General features: G+C 33.9%; 1 protein-coding gene across 4 annotated transcripts in view; it reads left to right on the forward strand.

The window, feature by feature from the left end:
* The window catches only part of LOC126880596 (zinc finger protein OZF-like), a 139415-nt gene that overhangs the window by 43939 nt on the left and 68648 nt on the right, over window positions 1-26828 (forward strand). The window contains exon 2 of one of the 4 annotated variants that reach the window (XM_050644563.1): window positions 15245-15367. The exons of 1 other annotated variant lie outside the window; for it this stretch is intronic. In XM_050644563.1, the coding sequence (XP_050500520.1) occupies window positions 15245-15367 (123 nt within the window). Of the gene's footprint in view, window positions 1-1426; window positions 10142-15244; window positions 15368-23301; window positions 24569-26828 lie in introns of those variants that run through there. 2 more of the 4 variants (XM_050644567.1, XM_050644566.1) reach the window with 2 other exon arrangements.

The following is a 26828-nucleotide window of genomic DNA, read 5'->3' on the forward strand; positions in this document are numbered from 1 at the left end:
TCATTTGGGAGAGAATGCGACAAAGGCGACGATTTATAACGCTAAGGTGTAATCGAGAAACATTACACTCAACTTCGTACATTTAATCTATACAAAACTTGAAAAACTCCTGATACAAGAGTAAATAACCGCTAAACGCCGTAAAAATGAGTGGCGCATACAATCAGCTACAAAAGAGCTGATAAGAGTATTACGTGGCGCGAAAATGTATTTTCATTTTGATGGAAAATAAAATTCTAGTTTTAGTTTGAAAGATTTTTTCCATAATATTTGCTAAATTTGAAGTAAAACGCGCCACAAAAGAGCCTCAAAATGCAAACTGTATCAAAGTTACTCTTTGGTGGCGCTTTTAGTTCAAATTTAGCAAATATTATGGAAAAATCTTTCAAAATAAAACTAGAATTTTATTTTCCGTCAAAATGAAAAATGAAAATACATTTTCGCGCCACGTAATACTCTTATCAACTCTTTTGTAGCTAGAATATTGTATGCGACACTCATTTTTACGGCGTTTAGCGGTTTTTTACTCTTGTAGAACTACTATTTACAGGAAGTAGTTCCAATAAAATCAATTTCCTTGGTATACCAAAATCTCGCAATAATTAAGTATATTGTAACGAAAGAGAACTCTTGACCGACCCCCGTATGACGGTTCACAATTCGGGACGTGTTGGATATCAGCTATCGAAGTTTCGTGGCGGTGTTGTGAGGGGTAAAGAGTGTTCCAGAATGTACGGTAGGTATGCGCCAACTAGAGATGAGCGTGGATCTTTGCAGAATAACGTTATTGCATATATAAACCGAGGACGATGCTACTTTAAATTAGTTATAGATAGAATTCGGCACTATAAAGTTGTATAAATAAATAAATTCATTAATTCAAACAAACTCATAAACAAGGTTGAACTATTGGGGTAGCAGCAATCTCAAAGAAAAGTCTTTATAATAGTTCCTTTTTAAAAATGTTTATTTTCATCATCAGGGAAACTACAGTCATAAATAGACAGTATTTAACAAATAGGCTAACTGAAATCAATAATAATTGCTATTTTTGTGTTACCAAAAATCCAGAACACCATAGTTTCCTCTCACTAAACCAGGTGTCGAGGATACCCAAAAACACAAAAACAACAAAATATCGGGTAGTTCTTTTATATTATATGGTATTGATATTTTCCTCATATTATTTCTTGTGAATGCTATAGGATCCCGTTCTAAGTTGTTCTGTTCCATCCTGAGCTAGTGATAAACTAACTTGCCGCAAATAATCTAGAATCATTATGAAATTGACTGTTGGTTAGCCAGTTGGTTGTGAAAACCAATGCCAATAAAACACAAACACACACGTATTTAGTTTATTAATTGCACCATTCTAGAACTGTTAAATTGATAATTAAGCAATTAAAACTTTGCTTTTTTATTTTAGGATGTCTGGAGAAAAATACGGAAACAATCAAAACATTTGAACATCCATGTCGTAACGAGGAAAATACGGCTTCGAAAAAATCTTATCAATGTGAACTTTGTTTTAAGTTCTTTTCTGAAAAACGTAGTTTAAAAAGACATACGTTAACGCACACTGGAGAAAAGCCATATCAATGTGAAATTTGTTTTAAATCGTTTTCCCAAAATGGTCATTTAAAGGCACATGTTAGAAAACACACTGAAAAACAAACGCCTTATCAGTGTGAAATTTGTTTTAAATCGTTTTCTGAAAAACGTAATTTAAAAAGACATACGATAACGCACACTGGAGATAAGCCATATCAATGTGAAATATGTTCAAAGTCGTTTACTAAAAAGTGTGATTTAGAAAGACATACGGTAACGCACACTGGAGAGAGGCCATATCAATGTGAAGTTTGTTTTAAATCGTTTTCCCAAAATGGTCATTTAAAGGCACATGTTAGAAATCACACTGAAAAACAAACGCCTTATCAGTGTGAAATTTGTTTCAAATCGTTTTCTGAAAAACGTAATTTAAAAAGACATACGATAACACACACTGGAGATAAGCCATATCAATGTGAAATATGTTCAAAGTCGTTTATTAAAAAATGTGATTTAGAAAGACATACAGTAACGCACACTGGAGAGAAGCCATATCAATGTGAAATTTGTTTTAAATCGTTTTCCCAAAATTGTCATTTAAAGGCACATGTTAGAAATCACACTGAAGAACAAACGACTTATCACTGTGAAATTTGTTTTAAATCGTTTTCTCAAAAATGTAGTTTAAACAGACATATGAGAATGCACTCTCAAGAGAAACCATATCAATGTAAAATTTGTTCGAAGTCATTTTTCGATCCAAGTGTTTTGAAATTGCATATGAGAGTGCATACTGGTGAAAAACCATATCAGTGTGAAATTTGTCTTAAGAGGTTTTCTTTAAAGTCTTCTTTGAAATTACATACTATGACACACACTGGAGATAAGCCATATCAATGTGAAATTTGTTTTAAATCGTTTTGCCAAATTTGTAATTTAAAGACACATCTTAGAAAAAATCACACTGGAGAACTAGTTGAGGCAATAAAGCACTGAACCTCCAAAAAAAAACGACAAGACGGATCCTAATAATTCTTTTTGCATTCGATTCGTAAATGCCCCAGGAAGCTTTGTGACCCATAACTCGAGCCCAGAAGACTAGGGCCAACAGGTAGAGTTAAGTACAGTAAATTCGTTTTTAAATACTTTTTACCAGTTAACAAATCAACTTGCGAGTGTGTATATTGTGCTTATAAAATAAAAATAATTTCTTTTTAAAAATATACCGAAAGTAGCGAAACAAAAATCAACTCTTTAACGGAGCTGGATTGGTGAAAACAGTGGAATGAAGATTACATATAAACAATGAAAGTACTTTCTGTAATTCACATATTTCTTTCTTCGCAAGAAATATGTTAATATATGTTGCAAAGACAAGAAAGATATTATAAAGTAGGATAAGAGATGAATATCTGTGGATATATATCGACGAGACTACTGACGCAAAGGGTCGACAAATGGCGAATTTAATTATTTTGGAGTTTTAAACTGTTCTGCCGATGACAATCATAAGTGCCGTATTTCTTGCAAATAATTATATTGATATCAAAAATGTTATATCAAATTTTGATCCTTCTTGTTGAACTGCTGTTCAGAAATGTAAAAAAATAGTAAGAATTCTGTTCAGAATGAACTGTCCTATATAAAATCAAATTTCGACATAATTGTAAACTCTATTACACAACTAGAGAGTCAAAAATTATCTTTAAATGATAAATAACATTTACATTGTTGATTCTGTCAAAGAAAGAACAATAAATCTATCAGGGACAATTGGAAAAAAGTCGAGATAAATTTAGTGAAGTTTTAAACAGAAATGAAGGCTTTTCTTTATTGCGACCAATAACTAGCATAATCAATGGACGCTTTGGACAGCAGGAACAAGGACATATTCTTGTGAATTTTCATTTATATTTTATTATTAAATGCAGTAATAAATAAACACTCAAGTTGCAGGTACTATAATTAAATTTTTCACCAAATTGCAAGCCTTGAAAATTGCAAAATATTTGTTCTAAAGTGCATATATAAATGTATATTGCATATAATAAAGGCATATTTGGTTACTTTTTAAGTGCATATTGCATAAATATTTTAACCATTTTTTAGTGCATATAATCCAGGCTCTACCCATAACCATGAGATAATATTGAAAAACTGCATTTGTGAATACAAAAAATGCATTCTTAAAGTGCATCTCAAAAAAAAACAAAAAAAAATTCAGAACTCGTCAATTTATACCACCGATAATTATCGGCGGAAATGAGTTGAATTTTGTTACTCGGGGATTTTTGGGCCCGCTGAAAACGAATATGACGTCGTAAGTAATCTCCGGAGTACCTGGTGCCCAGGGTACCTGCTGTTTACCTCATCTTCTGATGTTTTCGGCAAATTCATTAAAGAATTAGTCAAAAAACATTACTCGGGGATTTTTGGGATCACTGACGACGAATATAACATCGAAAGTGATCTCTGGAGTACCTGGTGCCCAGGGTACCTATTACTTACCTCGTCTGCTGGAGTTTTTTATAATTTTGATGAACAATTAGAATAATTAGAATTTAATATTGACAAAACAAAACGCAAAAAATTGACACTGGCCATTTTAACATATAGGCACAGTATGTGGCTGTATTAGTAAATTGTACTAATAGAGATAGTCTAATAAATCCATTGGAAAGGGAAGAAGAAGAAAAAAAAAAGAAAATAAAATGAAATATAAACATCGATGTATCCGGATGTATCCACCCATTTAATTGATTTTTTTTAAATAAAGGTATTTTTATAATACAAAATCAAAGAAAATTTAAAATCAACTTCAATCTGTATTACATACATACCTTGAAGAGCATTAACATTCAGAAATTTATTTTCGGCGAATCCAATAACTTCCAAGTTTAGAGGTTTGACTGATTATACAGTGGAACTTGGATATTACGGCCTCGGTTGTAACGTCAATTTTTAATAGGTCCGGCCAAAAACTATTCGATAACATTATTAAAAACCCGGTTTTAGCGGTAAAAATAAAGTAACTCTCGTCTATAGCGTCATTAAATTTTACAGTAGGTTGTTGTTTTTTCATTTTATGAAGAATAAAGTGCAATGCATTTCCAGCTTTGCAACATTGCTCCTTCCAAGAATGTGAGAAAGGCCCATTATCCTTTTGTATACAGTTATGTGACCTTGGCAGTTTATGATTTCTTATTATTTGTCAGGGCCATCATAAAGAGTCAAATTTTCTGCTGTAATAAAATAGTGCGAATAATGCTGTAATAACATTTTGCCTGGTTAAAATTTCATTTTTTTCTACCTCTTTTATAACGTCACTCTGATATAGCGTCATTTTTTTACTGGACCCTTCAATGACGCTATAACCAAGTTCCATTGTATATCGAAAATTCCAGAAGTTGACTTAAAAAATAGGTATCTTAGGCATCAGGTACTCTAGAGATAATTTTCAATGTCATCTTCTTTTTCAGCGAGCCCAAAAACCCCCCGAGTAATGATTACAGTAATAAACAGTAGGTACTGCGGAGATCACTTCTTCTTCTTCATGTACCATGTCCTTTCAGAACGTTGGTTACCATCATAGCTATCTTAATTTTATTCACTGCCACCCTAAATAGCATGCTTGTATCAACACCATACCAATCTCGCACGTTCTTCAACCATGAGGTTCTTCTTCGTCCTGGACTGCGTTTTCCTGCTATTTTTCCTTGCATGATATTTTGTAGCAACCTATATTTGGGACCTCTCATTACATGTCCGAAATACTCCAGCTTTCTCTCCTTGATGCTTTTTATGATCTCAGTAGTCTTGCTGAGACGTTCTAGTATTGTGGAGTTTCTAATCTTCTCCACCCAGGAAACTTTTAAAATTCTTCTATAGCACCACATTTCGAAAGCTTCAAGGCGATTTAGATCGATTTTATGCACAGTTTAGGACTCGACACCATAAAGTAAGACCGAGAACACGTAGCAGCCAAGTAGGCGGATCCTCAATGCCAATTTTAGGTCTCTGTTACATAACACCTTGGACATCCTTCTAAAAACCGCTCTAGCCTGATTTATCCTAGATCTAATTTCGCCGTGACTTTCTGCGTTACAATTTAATTGCTGGCCAAGGTAAACGATTTTATCAACTTGCTCAAGTTTGGTATTATTTACATATATAGACGGTTTTATATGCTGTTGTTTACTTATTACGAGTATTTTGGTTTTCCGTATGTTCAGATCCAGACCTGCCTCCCTACAACTCTCAACGACACTATCAAGTAGTGTTTGCAGATCTTCTTGACTAGAAGCTAGGAGTACTGCATCGTCCGCATATCGCAAATTATTGATGACTTCACCGTTTACAAGTATTCCTTCTTGTTTTTCAGAAAGTGCTTTTCTGAAAATTCTTTCGGAGTAAACGTTGAAAAGCAGGGGTGACAAGAGGCATTCCTGCCGTACTCCTCTTTTAATATTAAGAGCCTGTGATTCCACACCATCTACTAAAACTGATGTTGTTTGATTCCAATATAAATTTGCAATTATTCGAACATCTCTGCCGTCCAAGCCAATGTCTTTTAGAGCTTCGATTAATATAGAGTGCTTAACACGATCAAATACCTTTTGGAAGTCAATAAAACAACAGTATATGTCTACAGATATATCTGGACATCTTTGAGCAAGTACGTTCATTCCAAACAGTGCCTCTCTCGTTCCAAACCCGTTACGGAAACCAAACTGTGTGTCATCCAGGTATTCCTTGCATTTATTGTAGATACGACCATGTATTTATTGGTAACACATTCTTTAAAAAGAGAGAAACTCAACTTATTACCTACAAAAGTGGACAACATCAATCCCAAATGGACTACTTCATGATAAGGAAAGAAGACATACGTGAATGCAAGGACTGCAAGGTAATAGTTAGTGAGACAGTAAGCCAACAACATAAGCTGCTTATTCTGGACATCGAAGTAAAATGCGAAACTAAACAAAAATATCGGAGAGGACCACAAAAAATCAAGTGGTGGCTGCTGAAAGATGAGAACGAAGGTCTATTTAGGAGAAGAATAGTAGAAAAAATATTTTGGAACATGAAAGGAAGCCCTAATACAATTTGGAGAAAAATGGTCAGTAGTATTAGAGAGACTGATATTGAAATACTTGGGAAAACGTCAGGAAAAAAGTTTGAGGATAAAGAGACTTGGTGGTAGTCAAACGAAGTACAAGGAAAAATAAAAGAGAAGAGAAAATTATATAAAAAGTGGCAAGAAACCAGATCCGATACAGATCTTCAAAACTATATGGTGGCGAAAAAGGAAGCGAAAGTAGCAGTAGCAAAAGCCAAAGCAGAAGCATATTCAAACCTATACGATCAACTTGATACCAGGGAAGGCGAAACGAAGATATATAAAATAGCCAAACAGAGAGCAAAGAAAGCAAAAGATTTTAATCAGAGTAGATGTATCCGAGATGAAAATAATAAAATACTAGTTCACGAAAGGGATGTCAAAAAGACATGGAGAAAGTACTTTGACAGCTTATTAAATGAAGAATTTGACAGACAGCCTGTAGAGTCAACGGAGACAGTAGCAGCAATGGTCACCAAAATAACCAACGAGGAAGTGGCTCAAGCGCTTCAAAAAATAAAGAAAGGAAAAGCGGTAGGACCAGATGATATTGACCCTAACAAGGTGGCCAGCAGGTCTATTTAATAGAATTATGGAAGTCGGACAAATGCCAGACGAATGGAGAAGCAGTATACTGGTACCTGTTTACAAAAACAAGGGAGATATACAACAATGTACAAACTACAGGGCTATAAAACTGCTTAGCCACACCATGAAAATATGGGAAAGAGTAATTGATAGACGGATACGTGAAGAGACCGAAATATCCGAGAACCAATTTGGCTTTATGCAGGGTAGATCAACAACAGATGCAATTTTCATTATAAGGCAGTTGATGGAAAAATACAGGAGTAAAGAAACAAACGCTCATATGGTATTCATTGATCTTGAGAAAGCATATGATAGAGTTCCTCGAGAGATTCTGTGGTGGGCACTCAATAAGAAAGGAGTCCCTGGTGAATATGTAAAGATTGTGAGGGATATGTATGAGGGAGTAACGACTAGTGTTAGGACAGGTGTGGGAGAGACTGATAAATTCCATGTGAAAGTAGGATTGCACCAAGGCTCTCTGCTTAGTCCGTATTTATTCTCATTAGTTTTGGACCAGATAACAGCGAAACTACAGGGTAACATTCCATGGTGCTTAATGTATGCTGATGATGTCGTGTTAGTAGGAAATAGTGAAAGAGACTTAGAACAAAAACTGGAACAGTGGAGACAAGCTCTGGAGGAAAAAGGTTTAAAAGTTAGTAGGACAAAAACAGAGTATATGGAATGTTCATTTAAAGATGGAGCTACTACAAATAAAATGGTATCTTGGATGGTGAAATGATTGTGAAAAGCAATAGTTTTAAGTACCTAGGATCGGTATTACAGAGTAATGGAGAAATAGATGGAGATGCATGCAGTAACATTAGGGCTGGATGGATGAAGTGGAAAGAAGCGAGTGGTGTGTTGTATGACAGAAAAAATCCAATGAAGCTGAAGGGAAAATTCTATAAAACAGCCATAAGACCGGCTATGATGTATGGAACTGAATGTTGGGCAGTGAAAAAGAAAGAGGAACAACGAATGCATGTGGCGGGTATGAGAATACTTAGATGGATGAGTGGAGTGACAAAGAAGGATAAAATTAGAAATGAGTATATTAGGGGAAGTCTAGGTGTGGCACCAATTGATGCCAAAATGAGAGAGCATAGGTTAAGATGGTTTGGTCATGTTCAACGTCGAGACGTTAATCACCCAATACGAAGAATAGCTAAAGTGCAGATTCCTGGAAGGAGTAGGAGAGGAAGACCAAAGAAGACCTTAGGGGAGACAATAAGGCAGGACATGTTGGTAAAGGGGATTAACATTGATATGACCCAAGATAGAATTGTGTGGAGAAATGCAATTAGGGAAGCCGACCCCGCATAGGGATAAGGCAAAGAGAATGATGACGACCATGTATTTATTGGAGATCACTACTGACGTGATATTCGTTTTCAGCTACCCCAAAAATTCCCGAGTAATTATTTTTGACTAATTTTTTAATGAATTTGCCGAAAATTCCAGCAGACGAGGTAAACAGTAGGTACCCTGGGCACCAGGTACTCCGGATATCACTGCCGACGTCATATTCGTTTTCAACGACCCCAAAAACCCCCGAGTAACAAAATTGAACTCATTTCCGCCGATAATTGACGATTTCTAAATTTTTGTATTGTTTGTTTGAGATGCACTTTAAGAATGCATTTTTTTATGAACAAATGCAGTTTTTCAATATTGGGTATCTCATGGCTATGGGCCACAAAGTTTCCTGGCGCATTTACGAATCGAGTGCAAAAATAATTAAGATCCGCCTTGCCGTTTTTTTTTTCGGGGGTAAAGCCGATTTTAGTGCTTTATTGCTTCGCCTAAACAAACGGCTGGTCAGTGTGAAAGTTTTAAATCGTTTTCTCAAAAATATAATTTAAAACGTATACGATAACGCAAACTGGAGAGAATCCGTATCAATGTGAAATTTGTTTTAAGAGTTTTCCCAAAAATGGTCATTTAAAGGCACATGTTAGAAATCACACTGGAAAACAAACGGCTTCATCCTGGCGCAAATTGAACCTAAGCTAGACACAACCTGCACCGGCGAAATGCGTGGACAATTTTGTGAAGCACGCTTAAGCCTGGGTTTCCTCAAAAGCGGCACCGGTTGGCCGAAAAATATGGTGTACAAACTCATATCAAAGGATATAAAAAAATAAAAGTGGGTTGAAAAATTCTTTAAAAAAGCTTAACATCAATCTGTTTTTTCCGTAGTATAGTTTTGTTTTAAATTAGGATATTAAAGTAGTTTTAGTAGTTTCCGTTTATGTACCTATAGAATTATATTTGCTTTTATTAACAAAATAAACAAAGTTCCAATTATCAGTAGTAATTGCACAAGAGCTCTAAAATTCTATATTAATTTTAGAGTTCGAGTGCAATTTGTTGCGATTATTTTATGAATAAAACTGTTCAAAACCAAAATTTTATTGTAATTTATTTATGTAAGTACAAATTAGTACAATTAAACACAAAGTTTTTATAAATATTTGACGATTGAAAGTCATCACTTTTATAATTTTTAAAACATTAATTGTCATTAATGTCACTGAATGTATTTTTTCGTAGCAACGAAGGGCATCTGACGTAATATACTTAACTACGGGCAATTATCAAAAATTATCAATTTAATTCTGATTTATGTAGCTTTTTATTGGTCAGAATCTCCTATAAATGAAATAATCTTTTATATATTTGTGAACTACAAAAACTGGAAATACCGGCTACCTTTCTATATCGGCTAATAGTTCCTTCATTTTTAGTGGCCGGTACTGACAGGTTTTACTGTATTAATCAATAATCAATTTTTAAAATTCTTTTTTTTTATTTAAGTTGAAGTTGTACGTTATTTTATGTTTTCATGACTCATAAATAAATATGTTTAAAGAGGCAGAGATAATTTATTACCCTCTTACCTTTTTTCGGGTTCTATATTCAAATGTACTCGAAATAAGTACCCGAGAAATTCGGGTAATTGTACTTTGAGTATTGTACTCTGAGTACTTTTTTTGAGCTATGTACTCTGTACTCGTTCCTCAAATATGAAAAGTACCCGGTACTCTGTACCCGAGTACAATTTATCAGTACCCGGCCCAGCTCTGATGTTGATAAATAATTAGAATAATTAAAATCTAATATTGACAAAAAAAAACGCAAAAAATTTACATTAGCCATTTTAACATCAACGCACAATGTGCGGTTGTATTAGTAAATTGTACTAATAGAGATAGTCTAATAAATCCATTGGAAAGCGAAGAAGAAGAAAAAGAAAATAATGAAATATAAACATCGATGTATCTATCCATTTAATTGTATTTTTAGAATTCAAAATCAAAGAATTCGCATCAAAATCAACTTCAATCTGTATTACATACATACATACCTTGAAGACCATTCACATTCAGAAATTTACTTTCTGTGAATCCAGTAACTTCCAAGTTTACAGGTTTGACTGATTATATAACGAAAATTCCAGAAGTTGACGTAAAAAGTAGGTATTTACCCTAGGTATCAGGCGCTCTAGGATAATTTTCAATGTCATCTTCTTTTTCAGCGAGCCCAAATTAGTAACAGCGAGCGAGTGATGATTACAGTAATGAACAGTAGGTAACTTGAGCACCAGGTACTCCGGAGATCAGTGCCGACATCATATTCGTTTTCAGCGACCCAAAAAACCCCCGAGTAACAAAATTGAGCTCATTTCCGCTGATAATTAACGAGTTCTAAATTTTTTTCATTGTCTGTTTGAGATGAACTTTAAGAATGCATTTTTATATGCACAATATACAGTTTTTCAATATTATTTCATGGCTATGGGTACAAAGTTTCCTGGCGCATTTACGAATCGAATGCAAAAAGAATTATTAAAATCCGTCTTGTCGTTTTTTTTTTTCGGAGGTAAGGCCGATTTTAGTGCTTTACCTATTGATGCGCCTAAACAAACGGCTGATCAGTGTGACAGTTTTAAATCGTTTTCTCAAAAATGATTAATGCACACTGGAGAGAATCCATATCAATGTGAAATTTGTTTTAAGAGGTTTGCTGTAAAGTCTACTTTGAAATTACATACCTACCAGAACACACACTCGAGAAAAACCTTATCAATGTGAAATTTGTTTTAAATCGTTTTGCCAAAAATTGTCATTTAAAGGCACATGTTAGAAATCACACTGGAAAACAAACGGCTTAGCCCTGGCGCAAATTGAACCTAAGCGAGACACAACCTGCACCGGCGAAATGCGTGGACAGTTTTGTGAAGCACGTTTAAGCCTGGGTTTCCTCGAAAGTGGCACCGACAAACTGAGATGAATGACGGCAGATTACGGTGAAAAATTCAAGGTTCTTCACTGACTGCGGCACAGTATAAAGAGGAAAGAGGTTCCCTCTTTATACTGTGACGGCAATGAAATGAGTAAATTCAGCAAGCGGTGGCTTCCAACGCATCCTTGGAAACCACTGCTATTATTTTGCGTGGTACAGTTTTTTATGACGTCATTCATCGCAGTGTTACGGTCGCAGTTTGTCGGTGCCACTTTCGAGGAAACCAAGGCTTTAGAAGCGAGATACCGCAAATTGAACCCACCCTACGATCAGTGTATGCACTCGTAGGTCTCACATGGGAAGGTTTGTCATCGGCATGCAGTTTTCGTGGTCCTTGGCACTCGGACTCACTGCCAGTTGTTTATTTTTACTTGTTTTTGTTTATGAGATGGGCATGTAGAAGCTAATTGAATTCGTTCGGGATTATCCCGTTGTATATTATTATGATACCAGCCACGAGGACTATATGAGGACGAAATTGAAAGACGAAGTATGGGAGAAAATAGGAAATGAAATGAATACGAATGGTACCTAAGTACAATGAATTCTGAAAATTTTCTTACTAGTAGCCTAAATAAGGTCCCTTAAAAAGAAATAGGATGTCACAAATAATGATGGCGTAATCCCCTTTTTACTAAGGCGGCCATATAAACATTTTTAGGGGGGGGGCAGACGGGGGCAAGTTGTTTCACATTACATTTTGTATACTTTTTTGGATGACAATGTATAGTTTAAAGCAACCGAAAAGCTACGTGCGGGGGCACGTCCATCAGTAGCGAAGGGATTATTATCTAAATAATTTTAAATGTGTATTATATACATAAATAAAATATTCAGTGTAAGATATCTTTTATGCTCCAACTTTAGATCAAATTCGATGTTTTCGAAAGTCATGCCGCTACGAGTACCTACTAGGGAGGTGTTAGGTATTAAAACGTTACAAGTACGGAAACACCAATTTAAAGTTGCCTGCCTTCTCAATTCAGCACAAGGATCAAATACATCTGTATTTTGTAATCAGTATTTGTACTGAGAACCGGTATCAAAAGTAACCGTTACAAGTCCGCACTGATTTTGCTCGTCTCTACTTGCCACACAGAGAGCCAACGCGCAACGGTTGGGTTCAATATGCGGTCCGTTAGAAAAATAAATGCACGGGTCGCCCGTCCCGCCGGCGCAGGTTGTGTCTCGGTTGCGTTCAATTTGCGCCAGGCCTTATTGTGTGAAATTTGTTTTAAACCGTTTTCTCAAAAATGTAATTTAAAAAGACATACGATAACGCACACTGGTGAGAAGCTATATCAATGTGAAATTTGTTCTAAGTTATTTTCTCGATCAGGTTCTTTGAAAAAACAAATAAGATTGCACACTGAAGAATAATCTAAATATAATTTTTTAATAACTTTTCGCGGGTTTTTGATCAATTACTGGAAGAAAAATACTCCTTAGGCTGATTACAGACAGAACCACTTTTTGAAGTCGAATCCAACCGCAAAAAGTCGCTGGCCTGTCGCTAGTACCTATCGGCGTTTGCTGTGGTTCTGATCAACTTCTTTTTGTAGTTAACAGTGGCGACAAGATATAGTTTATACAAGCAGATTAATTATGAATTCGAACGAAGAAACTGCTTCTTGTACTTACTTTTTGTCGCTGCTACCGGCGTTTTAAAGGTGTTTCGTGTGAAAAATGAATCGCTACAATTATTGAGAAGTCAGCCGTCGGGATCGGCGACAACCGACGACAGAAGTTGTAGTGCAGTCGAGAAAACACTCGGATGAAAAGAAAATGAGTTTTGCATTGTTGTTAAATGACGACTTCAAGTAGCGACAGACAACCACAAACGCTCGACTTTTTATTGCTGACTTCGACTTCAAAAAGTGGTTCGTCTGTAAGCGGTCTTAAATATAAATAAATAAAATAATAAAAAAGTTAGAAAAACACATATTTTGTTTAAATTTTTTATTAACGTTAATAACTTTGATACATACTCCATAGAACTAGTATTTACAGAAAGTAGTTCCAATAGAAGCAATTTCCTTGGTATACGCTCTGAGCTTCGCTGGAGTCGCTCCTAGCGGATTACTATTCAACTTTCACCGTTAATTTTTAAATTTATTATTTAATTGTTATCTCTTAATATTTACAACGCTAAAAATTAATTAAATTGCAATAGATTTTTTTAAGATTTTGCTAATCATTTTGACGTTCTATTGATGAAATATTAATTTCTTACTTCGGATACTTTCACAATTATCGTGTAGATGGCGCTAAGATTAATAGATTAATTTATAATTACATATTACTGAACATTAAAAAAACGTAAATTCAGTATTTAAAACGTAAGTATATTTAAGGTAAAAATATATACCACAGCTTTGACCAACTAATATTTTTTATAATAAATGTTTTTAATTTTAATTTTAAATTAATCACTTTGACATTTATGTCAAATTTCCGGTAAACGTTTACAGACTTGTCACTACTGGCGCTCGCGAATTTATAAATATCCCCTCTACGTACGAGCTCACAGCGTATACCAAAATCTCACCTTATTTTAAGGGGGGGGGGGTATGGTTTGAAATCAACATATCAAGCACATTTTTGTGAATTTTTTTCGAAGCTATGGTAGAATTATTTTATTTTTAAATTAAATAAATATTAAGTATAATTCAAAGAATATTAAAAAAAATCAAGCCAAATTTTGACAGACACCTAAATGGATTTTGCGGTGGACACCGGAACTCGTCACTGGATCATACGAAACAAATATTTCAAAAAGATTTAATTAACTTATGAGTTTCACGAGGTAACAACGTCGAGTTTTTTTATTTTAAATGGTTTTTGAATTTTTAGTATTACTCGGAAATCAAAAATACGAAATTTTTATTAAAAATTTTGTGAAAATCAACAGCTTTATTATTGTTTAACAAAAAATAAGCACAAAACGAAAAATATCTCGACGTTGTTACCTTACGAAATGCCTATAGAAAAATGCAAAATTTTACGTGGATCGGTCAAGTACCTAGTTTTTTAGTTATAATGTCCACCGTATTTGAGAAAGCAATTTTGAGAAAATTTTCAGCATTTTCATCTTCTTATTTGTCTGCCAAATTTTAAAGTGATGCACATGGAATATGTTTTTTGAATCTGAAGTAATCTACAAGAGAGAAAGCGAACAGTTGTTTAACGTTTCTCACTACGCTGAAGCGTGCTGGTGCGAAGCCGCGGCAAAGCGAGACGAAGGGAGGGATATTCAACACGATGTATCTCTGGTAATTTTACTCCCATCAATTTGAAATTTTCCGAGGGTATTCTTGAAAATATGCACTTTTATTTAAAAAACTAACTATTTCAAACTATATACCCCCCGTTAAGTATATTTTATCTCTAATGCTGCACTCTCATAATATCTCCTAACAATGTCAGGCTAGGGTCCAACAGAATCTTGCTTCCCGCTAATTTTTCAAGGGGTAGCGAACCATATTTTTACTGTGCCAGCTAGTGGGTATGGACAATGGGCATGGACAATGGGCATTTACTACACTACACATTATTCCAGTGCCGATAAAACACGAACTCACAAACGCATTTAATATATTAATAATTGTACCATGTCAGAACTGTTACATTGTTATATAATAAAGCAATTAAGACTTGGCTTTTTTATTTTAGGGTGTCTGGAGAAAAATACGGATATATTCAAAACCTTTGATCATCAGTGTCATAAAGAGCAAAATACGAGTCCGAAAAAACCTTATCAGTGTGAAATATGTCCAAAGTCGTTTTCTGAAAAAGGTAGTTTAAAAAGACATACGATAACGCGCACTGAAGAGAAGCCATATCAATGTGAAATATGTTTGAAGTCGTTTTTCCGTGCGAGTATTTTAAACACACACAAGAGAATACACACTGGAGAAAAACCGTTTAAATGTGAAATATGCTTTAAATCGTTTTTACAAAAATGTGATCTAAAAAGACATACGATAACACACACTGGAGAGAAGCCATATCAATGTGAAATTTGTTCGAAATCGTATTCCGATCCAAGTGTTTTGAAAAAACATGTGAGAGTTCATACTGATGACAAACGTTATCTGTGTGAAATTTGTTCGCAGTCGTTTTCCAAAAATGGTCATTTAAAGGCACATGTTAGAAATCACACTAGAGAACAAACGGCTTATCAGTGTGAAATTTGTTTTAAATCATTTTCTCAAAAATGTATTTTAAAAAGACATACGATAACGCACACTGGATATAAGCCATATCGATGTGACATTTGTTTTAAATCGTTTTCCCAAAATGGTTATTTAAAGGCACATGTTAGAAATCACAATGGAGAACAAACGGCTTATCAGTGTGAAATATGTTTTAAATCGTTTTCTCAAAAACGTGATTTAAAAAGACATACGATAACGCATACTGGAGAGAAACCATATCACTGTGAAATTTGTTCTAAGTCATTTTCCCAACCAACTGGTTTCAAAATACATATGAGAGTGCATACTGGTGATAAGCCTTATCTGTGTGAAATTTGTTCGCTCTCGTTTTCATCGGCAGGTACTTTGAAAGGTCATATCAAAACGCACATAGGGGAACGGAATTACCGCTGTGATAATTGTTTTAAGTCGTTTTTAAAACCCTATGACTTAAAAAGACATATGATAGTGCACTCTCAAGAGAAACAATATCAATGTGAAATTTGTTCGAAGTCGTTTTCCCATAAAAGTGTTTTGAAAGTACATATGAGAGTGCATACTACAGAGAAACCTTATCAATGTGAAATTTGTTCTCAGTCGTTTGCATTGGCAGGTACTTTGAAAGGACATATGATAACACACACTGGAGAAAGGCCGTATCGCTGTGATATTTGTTATAAGTCGTTTTCAAAAAAATGTGACTTAATAGTACATATGAGAGTGCACTCTCAAGAGAAACCATATAAATGTGAAATTTGTTCGAAGTCGTTTTCTCGATCAAGTTCTTTGAAAATACATATAAGATTGCACACTGGAGAATAATCTTATTAGAGCCGATTTCTCATATCGAATTCAACCCCAGTTTAACATGAACTTTTAGTGAACGTCAGTTTAATGTCAAAATCGTCATTCTCAATTCACGTTCAACTGATGAGTTTAAACTACGTTCGGCTTAACGCTGAAATTCGGTCGTTCAGAATCCAGTTCAGATGATTTCAAGGATTACGCATGCGTTTTATTATTGCAACTCGACATGAAACGTTGTCATAATATAAATATAACCTATTATATTACATTAAGCCTAACGATAACATAATTTTTGTTTTTATTACATGTATGTATAATTACTAAAATTACTGTTTGACTATAAATACTTAAATTTAACTTTATTCAGAAACAGCATAAAAAATATACAATTTTTCTCGGGTTTTTGAAAACAATTGAAAGAAAAATGCTACTTAAATATAAGTAAATTTAATGAAAATTTTTTCTTGGTAAAAGGTATATTTTTTCGATTTTACAACAAAACGTTTTCGTTCTCTAAAAAGAGCAGCACTAGCGTTACAAGCCTATTATGTTGCCTTTCACCTCTCTCAAGGGGATGACTTAATTATAACCCACGTACCACGTGGGAGTCATATGTTGCCCCAAGGCCTTATCCATAGGGATTATATCCATCCTTTGAATTCCATAATTTATTTAAACATGTATGACATTTAGTCAACTTTTAAAAGGTTTTAACCTTTGTATTTTTGGTGGTTCAGCATATTAGGCTTGTAACGCTAGTGATGCTCTTTTTAGAGAACGAAAACGTTTTGTTGTAAAATCGAAAAATATACCTTTTACCAAGAAAAATGTTTCATTAAATTTACTTGTAATTAATAGTATACAGCCAGCTGCAGGAAATTCTTCCTTATGGATACTTAAATATAAGATTCATTCTGCGGAGTTTAAAAATTAATAAACGATATATAAAAACAGATTTTTATTTATATTTTTATCTCAAAATTTGTTAATAAAATATTGTACCGTAAACCATACAAATACTAGGAAGTAGGCTCAGTATCGCTGCTCAGTCGTAGCTGATGATGGGAGGGGTCGTTTCGGACCTAGGGAACAAAAGATGTAAAAAAAGAATAACTGTTCACAAAAAATGAGCGTCACCGTCTTTAAATATTTGAGGATGTTGCCGCATGTCCCATTTATGCTCACTCTGCTATGGCGCTACAGCCCATTCAGGCCCTGGCGTACTCCAACATCCACTAAACATCTCTTTCCTTTGTTTCTCTTCTCCAGTTGTCTACCCTCAATATCTCTTTAGCATCGTTTCTCACTTCGTTTATCCATATCTTCCTTGGTTTTCCTACTGGCTGCCGTCCCAAATAATTCCACTGAGCGTTCTACTAGGTGCTGTTATTGTATCTTATGTTCTCTCATGATCCTGCGACAGAGAAAAGTATGCTTTGTTAACCAGCATTATCCTTTTCTGTATTTCTTTCTTCTAGCTGTCGTCCTCAGTTATTTGTACGCCTAGATGTGTGAGATGTTTTAATACGTCAATATTTGCGTCGTCTATTGTCAAATTTTGCAATTTTCCTTTTATTTCTTGCTTGTATTAAGGCTTTACCTAGTTTTTCTTACTGCGATGTCTCTTGTGGTACTATGCAATATATTTTGGCAGCTAAGCAACATTAAATCTTCTGATTTACCTCTACATGGGCCTACACAACCTACCTCTATACTTGGCTAGATGGCGCTACATAACGAATACTTCCGAATATTTCAGAGGTATTTTGATAATGACCTCGGAAGTGGAAATCAAAACGTCAATAAATTTAATCTTAACAAATAAATTGTGACTTATTTCCCAATAAAATAGTAAATTGTATAATATGCCACAAAGAAATAGCTTCAGAACAATATTAACAAACCGGTATGGCCTAGTGTTACGCAAAATTTTAGAGAATTGGAAACCTTGTATGAGAAACTGGCAGATTGTGAAACTTAATAACTTTATATAAACATAATAACTTTATAGTCGAAACATCAATAAATTTTATTCCTAAGTTAAATTGTGGCTTATTTCAAAATAAAATAGTAAATGCTTTTTGTGGTTTTCCGGGTTTGACACCGCTTTGAATAATTTTGGTTAAAAAAACATTATTTTGATGACGTCATATATACACTACGTTTACTTTTCGATTAGGTGTAGGGACTTAAAATGGCAATACTGCCGGCTTCCCACATTCAATAAGCTACATACCTATACGCTGTGAGCTCGTACGTAGAGGGGATATTTAAAAGTTCGTGAGCGCCAGTAGTGACAACCTTTCCTGGAAATTTGACATAAATGTCAAATTGATTCATTTAAAATTGAAATTAAAAACATTAATTAGAAAAAAAAATATTAGTTGGTCAAAGCTGTGGTATATATTTTTACCTTAAATATACTTACGATTTAAATACTGAATTTAAGTTTTTTTTTAATATTCCGTAATATGTAATTATAAATTAATCTATTAATCTTAGCGCCATCTACACGATAGTTGTGAAAGTGTACGAAGTAAGAAATTAATATTTGATCAATAGAACAACAAAATGATTAGCAAAATCTTTAAAAAATCGATTACAATTTAATTACTTTTTTGCGTTATAAATATTAAGCGATAACAATTAAATTATAAATTTAAAAATTACCGGCGAAAGTTGCATTAGTAATCCGCTAGTGGCAACACCAGCGAAGCACATGCGATATTATTATAATTTATAGACATGTAAAAATTAAAAGTGTCGGCGGTATGAGTGTAGTCATTAGAGTATCGATTTCATTGCCGGCTTCCCAAATTCAATTAGCTTTGAGTTATTATAATTTATAGACATGTATTTAACATTAAGAGTGTTAGTATCAATTTCATCTTCAAAATAGAGGTAACTATTTCTTTAGTTTTTGAATATTCTTTTAAAAATCCTAACTTGTTGATTTCTTTACTTATTTATTAATTAATTAATAGGATTTATTTTTTCACTAACTATGTATTCAGTGATTACAATCATTTATATTATATGCAATAAAGAGACTAGTAATCGAGAAAAGAGAAAAATTGACAAAGTGCTATTAATAATATACTGTTGGAGACCGGCCCTGGCAAGTTATGGTAAAGTTGTAGTGATATTGTACTCCTAGTTTTTACTAAAAACAAGTGGTATTATTAAATAGTTTTTTAAAACTAAAGTGTTTATCTACTAGATACTACTACGTAAGTCATCTATACGTAATTATTAGTTTATTATTGTGAAAAGAAAACGTCAAATAAGAAAAATACACCAACGTACAATCATTTTGTGAGGTTAGCTAGCATGCGGTTGGTTTGTCACTTACCAGAGTCGGACTTAAGCTTTCGCCACCGCAGCTTAAAATGTCTTCACACAATGTAAACACACCTTCCGATCTAACCAGTCCAGTAAATCAACGTTCAAATATCACAAACAGTTATGCTTCAGCCGCTTCACAGTCTTTTCCGAGTAAGACCCAAGCAATTGTATTTAGTTGTATCGATAATGCTAAACTGCAGGATTATTTAATTCCTTTGGGCACAATCATCAACCCAAAAAATATTATATTTTCATCTAGATTATCTCATAATAGAATCTGCATGTATTTAGCAAACAAAACCGTAGTAGATAATTTCATGACACAACATGGCTCTATAAAAGTACTCGGCGAAGTTGTAACAGCACGGAGACTTGTCTCTCCAGCAGAAAGACTAGTCTTGTCTGGTGTATGCCCGTCAATTCCTCATCAAGTATTAGTTGAAGAATTACAGAATATCGGTTTAAAGCTTATTTCCCCAATAACATTTCTGAAAATTAGCTCCACTCTTCCCGAATATAGTCACATACTGAGTTTTCGGAGGCAAGTTTATGTAAGCCCTATAACATCAGCAATTCCAGATTCTATTCTAATAAATTTTGACCAAACACCTCACCGCATATTTTTGTCACAAGGTACACTCACCTGCTTTATTTGCAAAAATACAGGACACATATCATCCCAATGCAATAACAGTTCAGTAACGGAATCAACTCATATTGAGTCAAACAATGAAGTACCAAATCCAACAGATCCAACAAGTATATTACACAAGGTACCAAACACTCAGCAGTCATCAAGTTATCCATTATCAAATCCGAGCATATCACCTACACCTACAAATCTTCACGACCAAGAAATTACTAATACTCCTACTCATAGCAACACTTTCAATCAACCTCATTCAGCGGCAATACCGTTTTCACAAACTTCGGAGGCAAGACCCTCCAATCTATCAGCACCTTTTCCATTAGATACAACTGCAGAAAACTCTAATAAAACTGATACATCACCACAATTTTCTGAAACAACCATTTCAACCAATCTTACAAATAAAACCTCAAGCTCGACTTCTGCCACTACCAATGAGTTTGCTCCAGTACCTCCAAATGTAATAAAGCCACAGCATCTAAGTGAAAACTCTAATAGCACTGGCGAAAACGCAAGTTCTTCCATAAAACGCAGTATTGGTGAGATCGATACGCCTCCTTCAGACTCAGCAATTTCATCACAAAATCTGTTTGCAAAACCCAAATCATCTAAACCAAAAAAACCGCGCTCATCTAAAGTCCCATCTACACGGGTAACTCTTGAAAATTTTATTGATAATCATACCCCACCATTCGTTTTAAATTACCACCAATTGTCTTTACTTATTGATAATGTCCAAGGCTCCCCCGACACTATTAGCGTCGTTAAAACATTTACAACTGATATGGCTGGTTTACTCTATCTTTTACAAAGCAGCTATCAATATGCAAATGATAGATCTACAAAAACCAAGTTTACAAAACTTCAAAAGAAACTACACAACTATTTAGGGAATGAGATTTCTGACTTAGACAGTGACTCTTCTGTAGACAATTGTTCAGTATCATCTAACTCCGAATCTGTTAACAACATTCAACGCGATACTTCAATGGAACATTGATAGATTTTTCCATCGTCTCCCTATGCTACAGCTTCTTTTATCTGAATATTCTCCAGATATTATTTGTCTACAGGAGACAAACTTAAAGACCAATCAGTTGTACAATTCAAAACATTTCACTTGTTTACCCCCAGCATGTAACACATATTCAGCTGAGCTCTACGCCATATACCGCGCTGTGAAACTTCTTAACGAGTTTACACTCACAAAAGCCCTGATCATAACAGATTCCCTTAGCTCTCTAAACTCATTAATACATATTTTTCCGAAACATCCTTTTGAAAAGTTGAAAAGTTGCTACAATACCAGCTTTCCCAAGCTCATGAACATGGAAGAAGCGTCCAATTTTTATGGGTTCCCTCACACGTCGGAATAATAGGAAATGAAGAAGGTGACAGGACCGCACGAGAGGCAATTTTAAGTGATTTTTCAGAGCCGATAGACAAGTGTGTTTCCAGTGACTTAAAATCTTATTTTAAAAATAAAGTGTTGTTTTTGTGGCGAAATGAGTGGTTTCAAACTAATTCCAAGCTAAATAAAATTAAAAATAATGTGTCTCAGTGGCTCCCGTCGTCACGCAATAGACGAGAACAAATTGTGGTTACGCGTTTGTTTACGTCTAGGTCATATAAGATTAACGCACTCTTACCTATTCACAAAGAAAAATCCACCTATATGTGATCAGTGTAACGTCCGATTAACAGTCGAACACTTTTTAACAATATGTAGTAAATATGACCAAGAAAGACAGCGCTACAAGATCCCAAACGCTCTACCACAGGCTCTAGGTCAAAACTGTTCCTGTGACAATAATATAGTTAATTATCTCAGATCCAGAAACATTTTGTACAATCTGTAATTGTTTAATTTTGTTATTTATATTTTGTTCCGTCGCTAATAACCTTTTGGTGGATGCGACATATTTTTCTAATAAAAAAAAAAAAATATACTGTTATTATCGTAACGAGTAGGTACATTTGGAACATATTTAACAGTTAAAATATAGAGAGCGGAGTACTGAACGATGGAATAATAAGCAATAAGCGACTAATGCAGATAACCACTGCAGTTAATTTAACAATCGTATTACGTTACCTACTCCTTGTAAATGAATATTGTTTGAATCTTCCGATGGACGATTAAACATCGATAATATATTCATGATACTATAAATAAGAAGATAATATATTGCACATCCTGAAGTCGTGACGTGAAGACCTTACGTTCCTAATGGTTCGTAATCATTCGTAATGTCCGATTAGTTTGAATTGTTCGCGGTTGTAAGCTAAGTGTATTTTATATTTTATCTTTGACAGGACTCTCGACACTAAATTTTTTTTCGAATACATTGAAGTCTAATATTATTTTGCTAATTGAATAATTTCATCACAGACTCCATATAAATCCCATTTAACTTTAACAAGAATTCAAATTCAACTTCCGGTCTACAGTTACGTCATCATGCGATAACTCGGACGTATTTGAGCTACGGGAAGATACTATCTCGTTATTTATAGTATCATGACTATAGTGGTATAATAAGCAATGTTGCCGATTATAACGCTTCCTTCAATGTGGTATATCTAATTAGAAAGTAAACGCTCTATAGACCTATATGTATGAGCTCTCCAGACCTTGAAAGCTCATGGCTTCGTTTATTATTGTTTTCCATTATTTTTCGAATGCAAGTATTTTATGTGCAACACATTTTTTACATTAATTTTCGTTTTAGGTTTTCAGGAAAATAATATATCGGAAATAACTGAAGCATTACCTGAACTTCCATGTAATGAAGAGCACCATATGAATCCCCACACTGAAGAAAAAATTTTTAATTGTGAAATTTGCTTAAAGTCTTTTTCGCAAAATGGTGATTTTAAAAATCATATTAGAGTCCACACTAGAGAAAGACCTTTTTCATGTGAGATTTGCTTCAAGTCCTTTTCCAAAAACGCTTTTTTGAAAAACCATATGGTTTCTCACAGTGTAGAAAAACCACATCAATGTAAAATTTGTTCGAAATCTTATTCCCAAAAAGCTGGTTTGAAATACCACATGTCTGTTCACACTGGAGTAAAACAATATCAATGTGAATTTTGTTCGAAGCCGTTTTCCCATCCAAGTGTTTTGAAAATGCATATGAGAGTGCATACTGGTGAAAAACCTTATCAGTGTGAAATTTGTTTGGTGTCGTATTCCCAAAAAAGTGGTTTAATATTACACATGAGAAAGCATACTGGAGAGAAACCATATCAGTGTGAAGTTTGTTCCAAGGCTTTTTCCATGACAACGTATTTGGAAACACACATGAGAATACATACTGGAGAAAAACCTCATGAATGTGAAATTTGCCATAGATCATTTTCTCAAGCAAGCTCTTTAAAACTGCATAAAGTGAGTATACACATTGGAATCAAATCTTACCAATGTGAGATATGCCTTAAGTCTTTTTGCACAACATGTGAATTGAATAAACACGTCATGATACACACAGGAGAAAAACCATGCAAATGTGATATATGCTTTAAATCGTTTTACAACATAAATTATTTGAAAAGACATATGAGGATGCACACAGGGGAAAAACCATATCAGTGTGAAGTTTGTTTCAAGTCGTTTCCCAGTGCAAGTAATTTAAAAAGACATAAAACTATACATAGTGGCGAAAAACGTTTTCAATGTGAAATATGTGAAAAGTCGTTTAACTCAAAAAGTCATTTGAAAAGGCATGAGGATACACACCGGAAAAAAATGTTTTCAGTGTGAAATTTGTTCTAACCCACCTTATGTATAATATCCTTTTAGAGAAACATTCAACAGCTACTCCCCTTCTCATTTGTAAATTACTCAGCGGTTCAAAAATATATTCCGGTGTACATCATTTTACGATTTGACAGACAAAAAGAAATTGAAAATAAAAGTTGTCAAAACTTTAAACGCGTTTTTCTCAAAACTTCATTCTTCAAAGGCGGTGGACATTGTAAAACTCAAAAACTACATAACCGATCCAGTTTAAATTTTTCATGGATTTTCGTTAAATATTTCATGAGGTAACGATATGAAGTTGTTTCTTAAAATAACTAATTAAATAAATAAATATTATGTTGATTGTCATTATTTTTACAAAAAAAATTTTGTTATTATGACTTCTGAGTGATACCAGCATAAACTCAAAATGGGTAAAACTAAAAAACTCGACAGCGTTACCTCGAGAAACTCATAGCAAATAAAATCTTTTTGAATTTTTTGTTTCACATGATCCAATGACGAGCTTTGATGTTTTTTTGGAACATTCTTTGGATTGTGCTGTTTATGTTTATTTAATTTAAAAATAAAATAATTTTACCATAGTTTAAAAAAAATTCACAAACATTATATGCTTGAATCCCCCGCTTCCATGGAGTGCAGCTCGCCTATGGTGTGACGTCATTTCATTCTTGTCGTAAAAAACTGTAGGTCTTCAAGATTGAAAGTCGCATCGAAAGTATGCAGAAGCGCAGTGAGTTCTGCGACTATTCATTTGGAGTTGTCAGCGCAGAAAAACTGCGTGACTTCTTCAAGGTCGCAGAGTTTCATATATATATATATATATATATATATATATATATATATATATATATATATATATATATATATATATATATATATATATAAAATGAATAATTTTGGGGAATGCAGTCAATGTGTTTTGGGCTGATTAGAAGAGAAACACTTTGAACTTTTGTCGAGCTTTCGGACAATTTATTTCCTTTATCAAGACAATCTAAAAATACAAATGTTTAATTTTAGATGAAAACTAGAAAAATAACAACTTACTGCTCGTGGTTTACAAAATAACTAACATACTTATAAAAAACATAAAAACTCTATCTAAAAAATATAAATTGTAAACGTAAATTAATTTTGAAATATGTCAAAAGGACATTAATCAAATGTAGTTAGACTACTTTAATAACTCGATAGATTGGGAAAGAAGTTAGTTATCAGTGTATAAAATAATGATATAAAGATGTAAGCAAATTTGAAGTTATAATTATTAGTAAAAAAAAAAAAAAAAAAAAAAAAAAAAAAAACTGATCGTAATGTAAAAAAAAAAACGTTGATTTAGAATGTTATAAATATTTTTCTTTTGATACTATTTAGTGAAATTTTATAAAATAGATAGAAAATTAGATAGAGTTTTTATGTTTTTTATAAGTATGTTAGTTATTTTGTAAACCACGAGCAGTAAGTTGTTATTTTTCTAGTTTTCATCTAAAATTAAACATTTGTATTTTTAGATTGTCTTGATAAAGGAAATAAATTGTCCGAAAGCTCGACAAAAGTTCAAAGTGTTTCTCTTCTAATCAGCCCAAAACACATTGACTGCATTCCCCAAAATTATTCATTTTGTATTATTAACAGTCACTACATATTAATAATCATATATATATATATATATATATATATATATATATATATATATATATAAAATATTATACGGGAAATAAATATTCTACCTTCGTCTGTGCTGCCATCTTGGGAACGTTTTCGCTGTCTACAGCTCATCAGCCAAGCTCTCAGAACAGACGAAGATGTAGAATATTTCCTCCGTATACCCGAGGCCGTAAGACAGCCATGCAGTCCTTATGGGACTAGCGCAATCTGAGTTAGTTAGAAGCAACCTACCTTGCTCGTTTCGGTACGAAACCGATCTGTGCCTCTACTTTGAGGCCACGAGATGTCACCTGGTATTTATTGAAAAATACCTACGGCGTCAAACAAGCAGGAAATAATCGCAACTTTCTACTTTTTAAAAAGTATGAAAATAATATGTAAAATATTATACGGGAAATAAATATTCTACCTTCGTCTGTGCTGCCATCTTGGGAACGTTTTCGCTGTCTACAGCTCATCAGCCAAGCTCTCAGAATTTTTTTCAATAAATACCAGGTGACATCTCGTGGCCTCAAAGTAGAGGCACAGATCGGTTTCGTACCGAAACGAGCAAGGTAGGTTGCTTCTAACTAACTCATATATATATATATATATATATATATATATATATATATATATATATATATATATATATATATATATATATATATCTCGGTTTTAAAACGTTCTCCTACGTCTTCCGATGCCTAGTCGCCATTCACTTCGGTCCATCCAAAGGGCTTCATCCAATTCTCTTTCTCTCATTTCTCGATTTATGCCTTCTCTCCAACTAAGGCGGGGTCTTCCTCTTTTTCGTCTACCATGAGGGGTCCACGTTAGGAT

The sequence above is a fragment of the Diabrotica virgifera genome, chromosome 2 (assembly GCF_917563875.1).
Source record: "Diabrotica virgifera virgifera chromosome 2, PGI_DIABVI_V3a".
In the NCBI taxonomy this organism is placed as follows: domain Eukaryota; kingdom Metazoa; phylum Arthropoda; class Insecta; order Coleoptera; family Chrysomelidae; genus Diabrotica; species Diabrotica virgifera.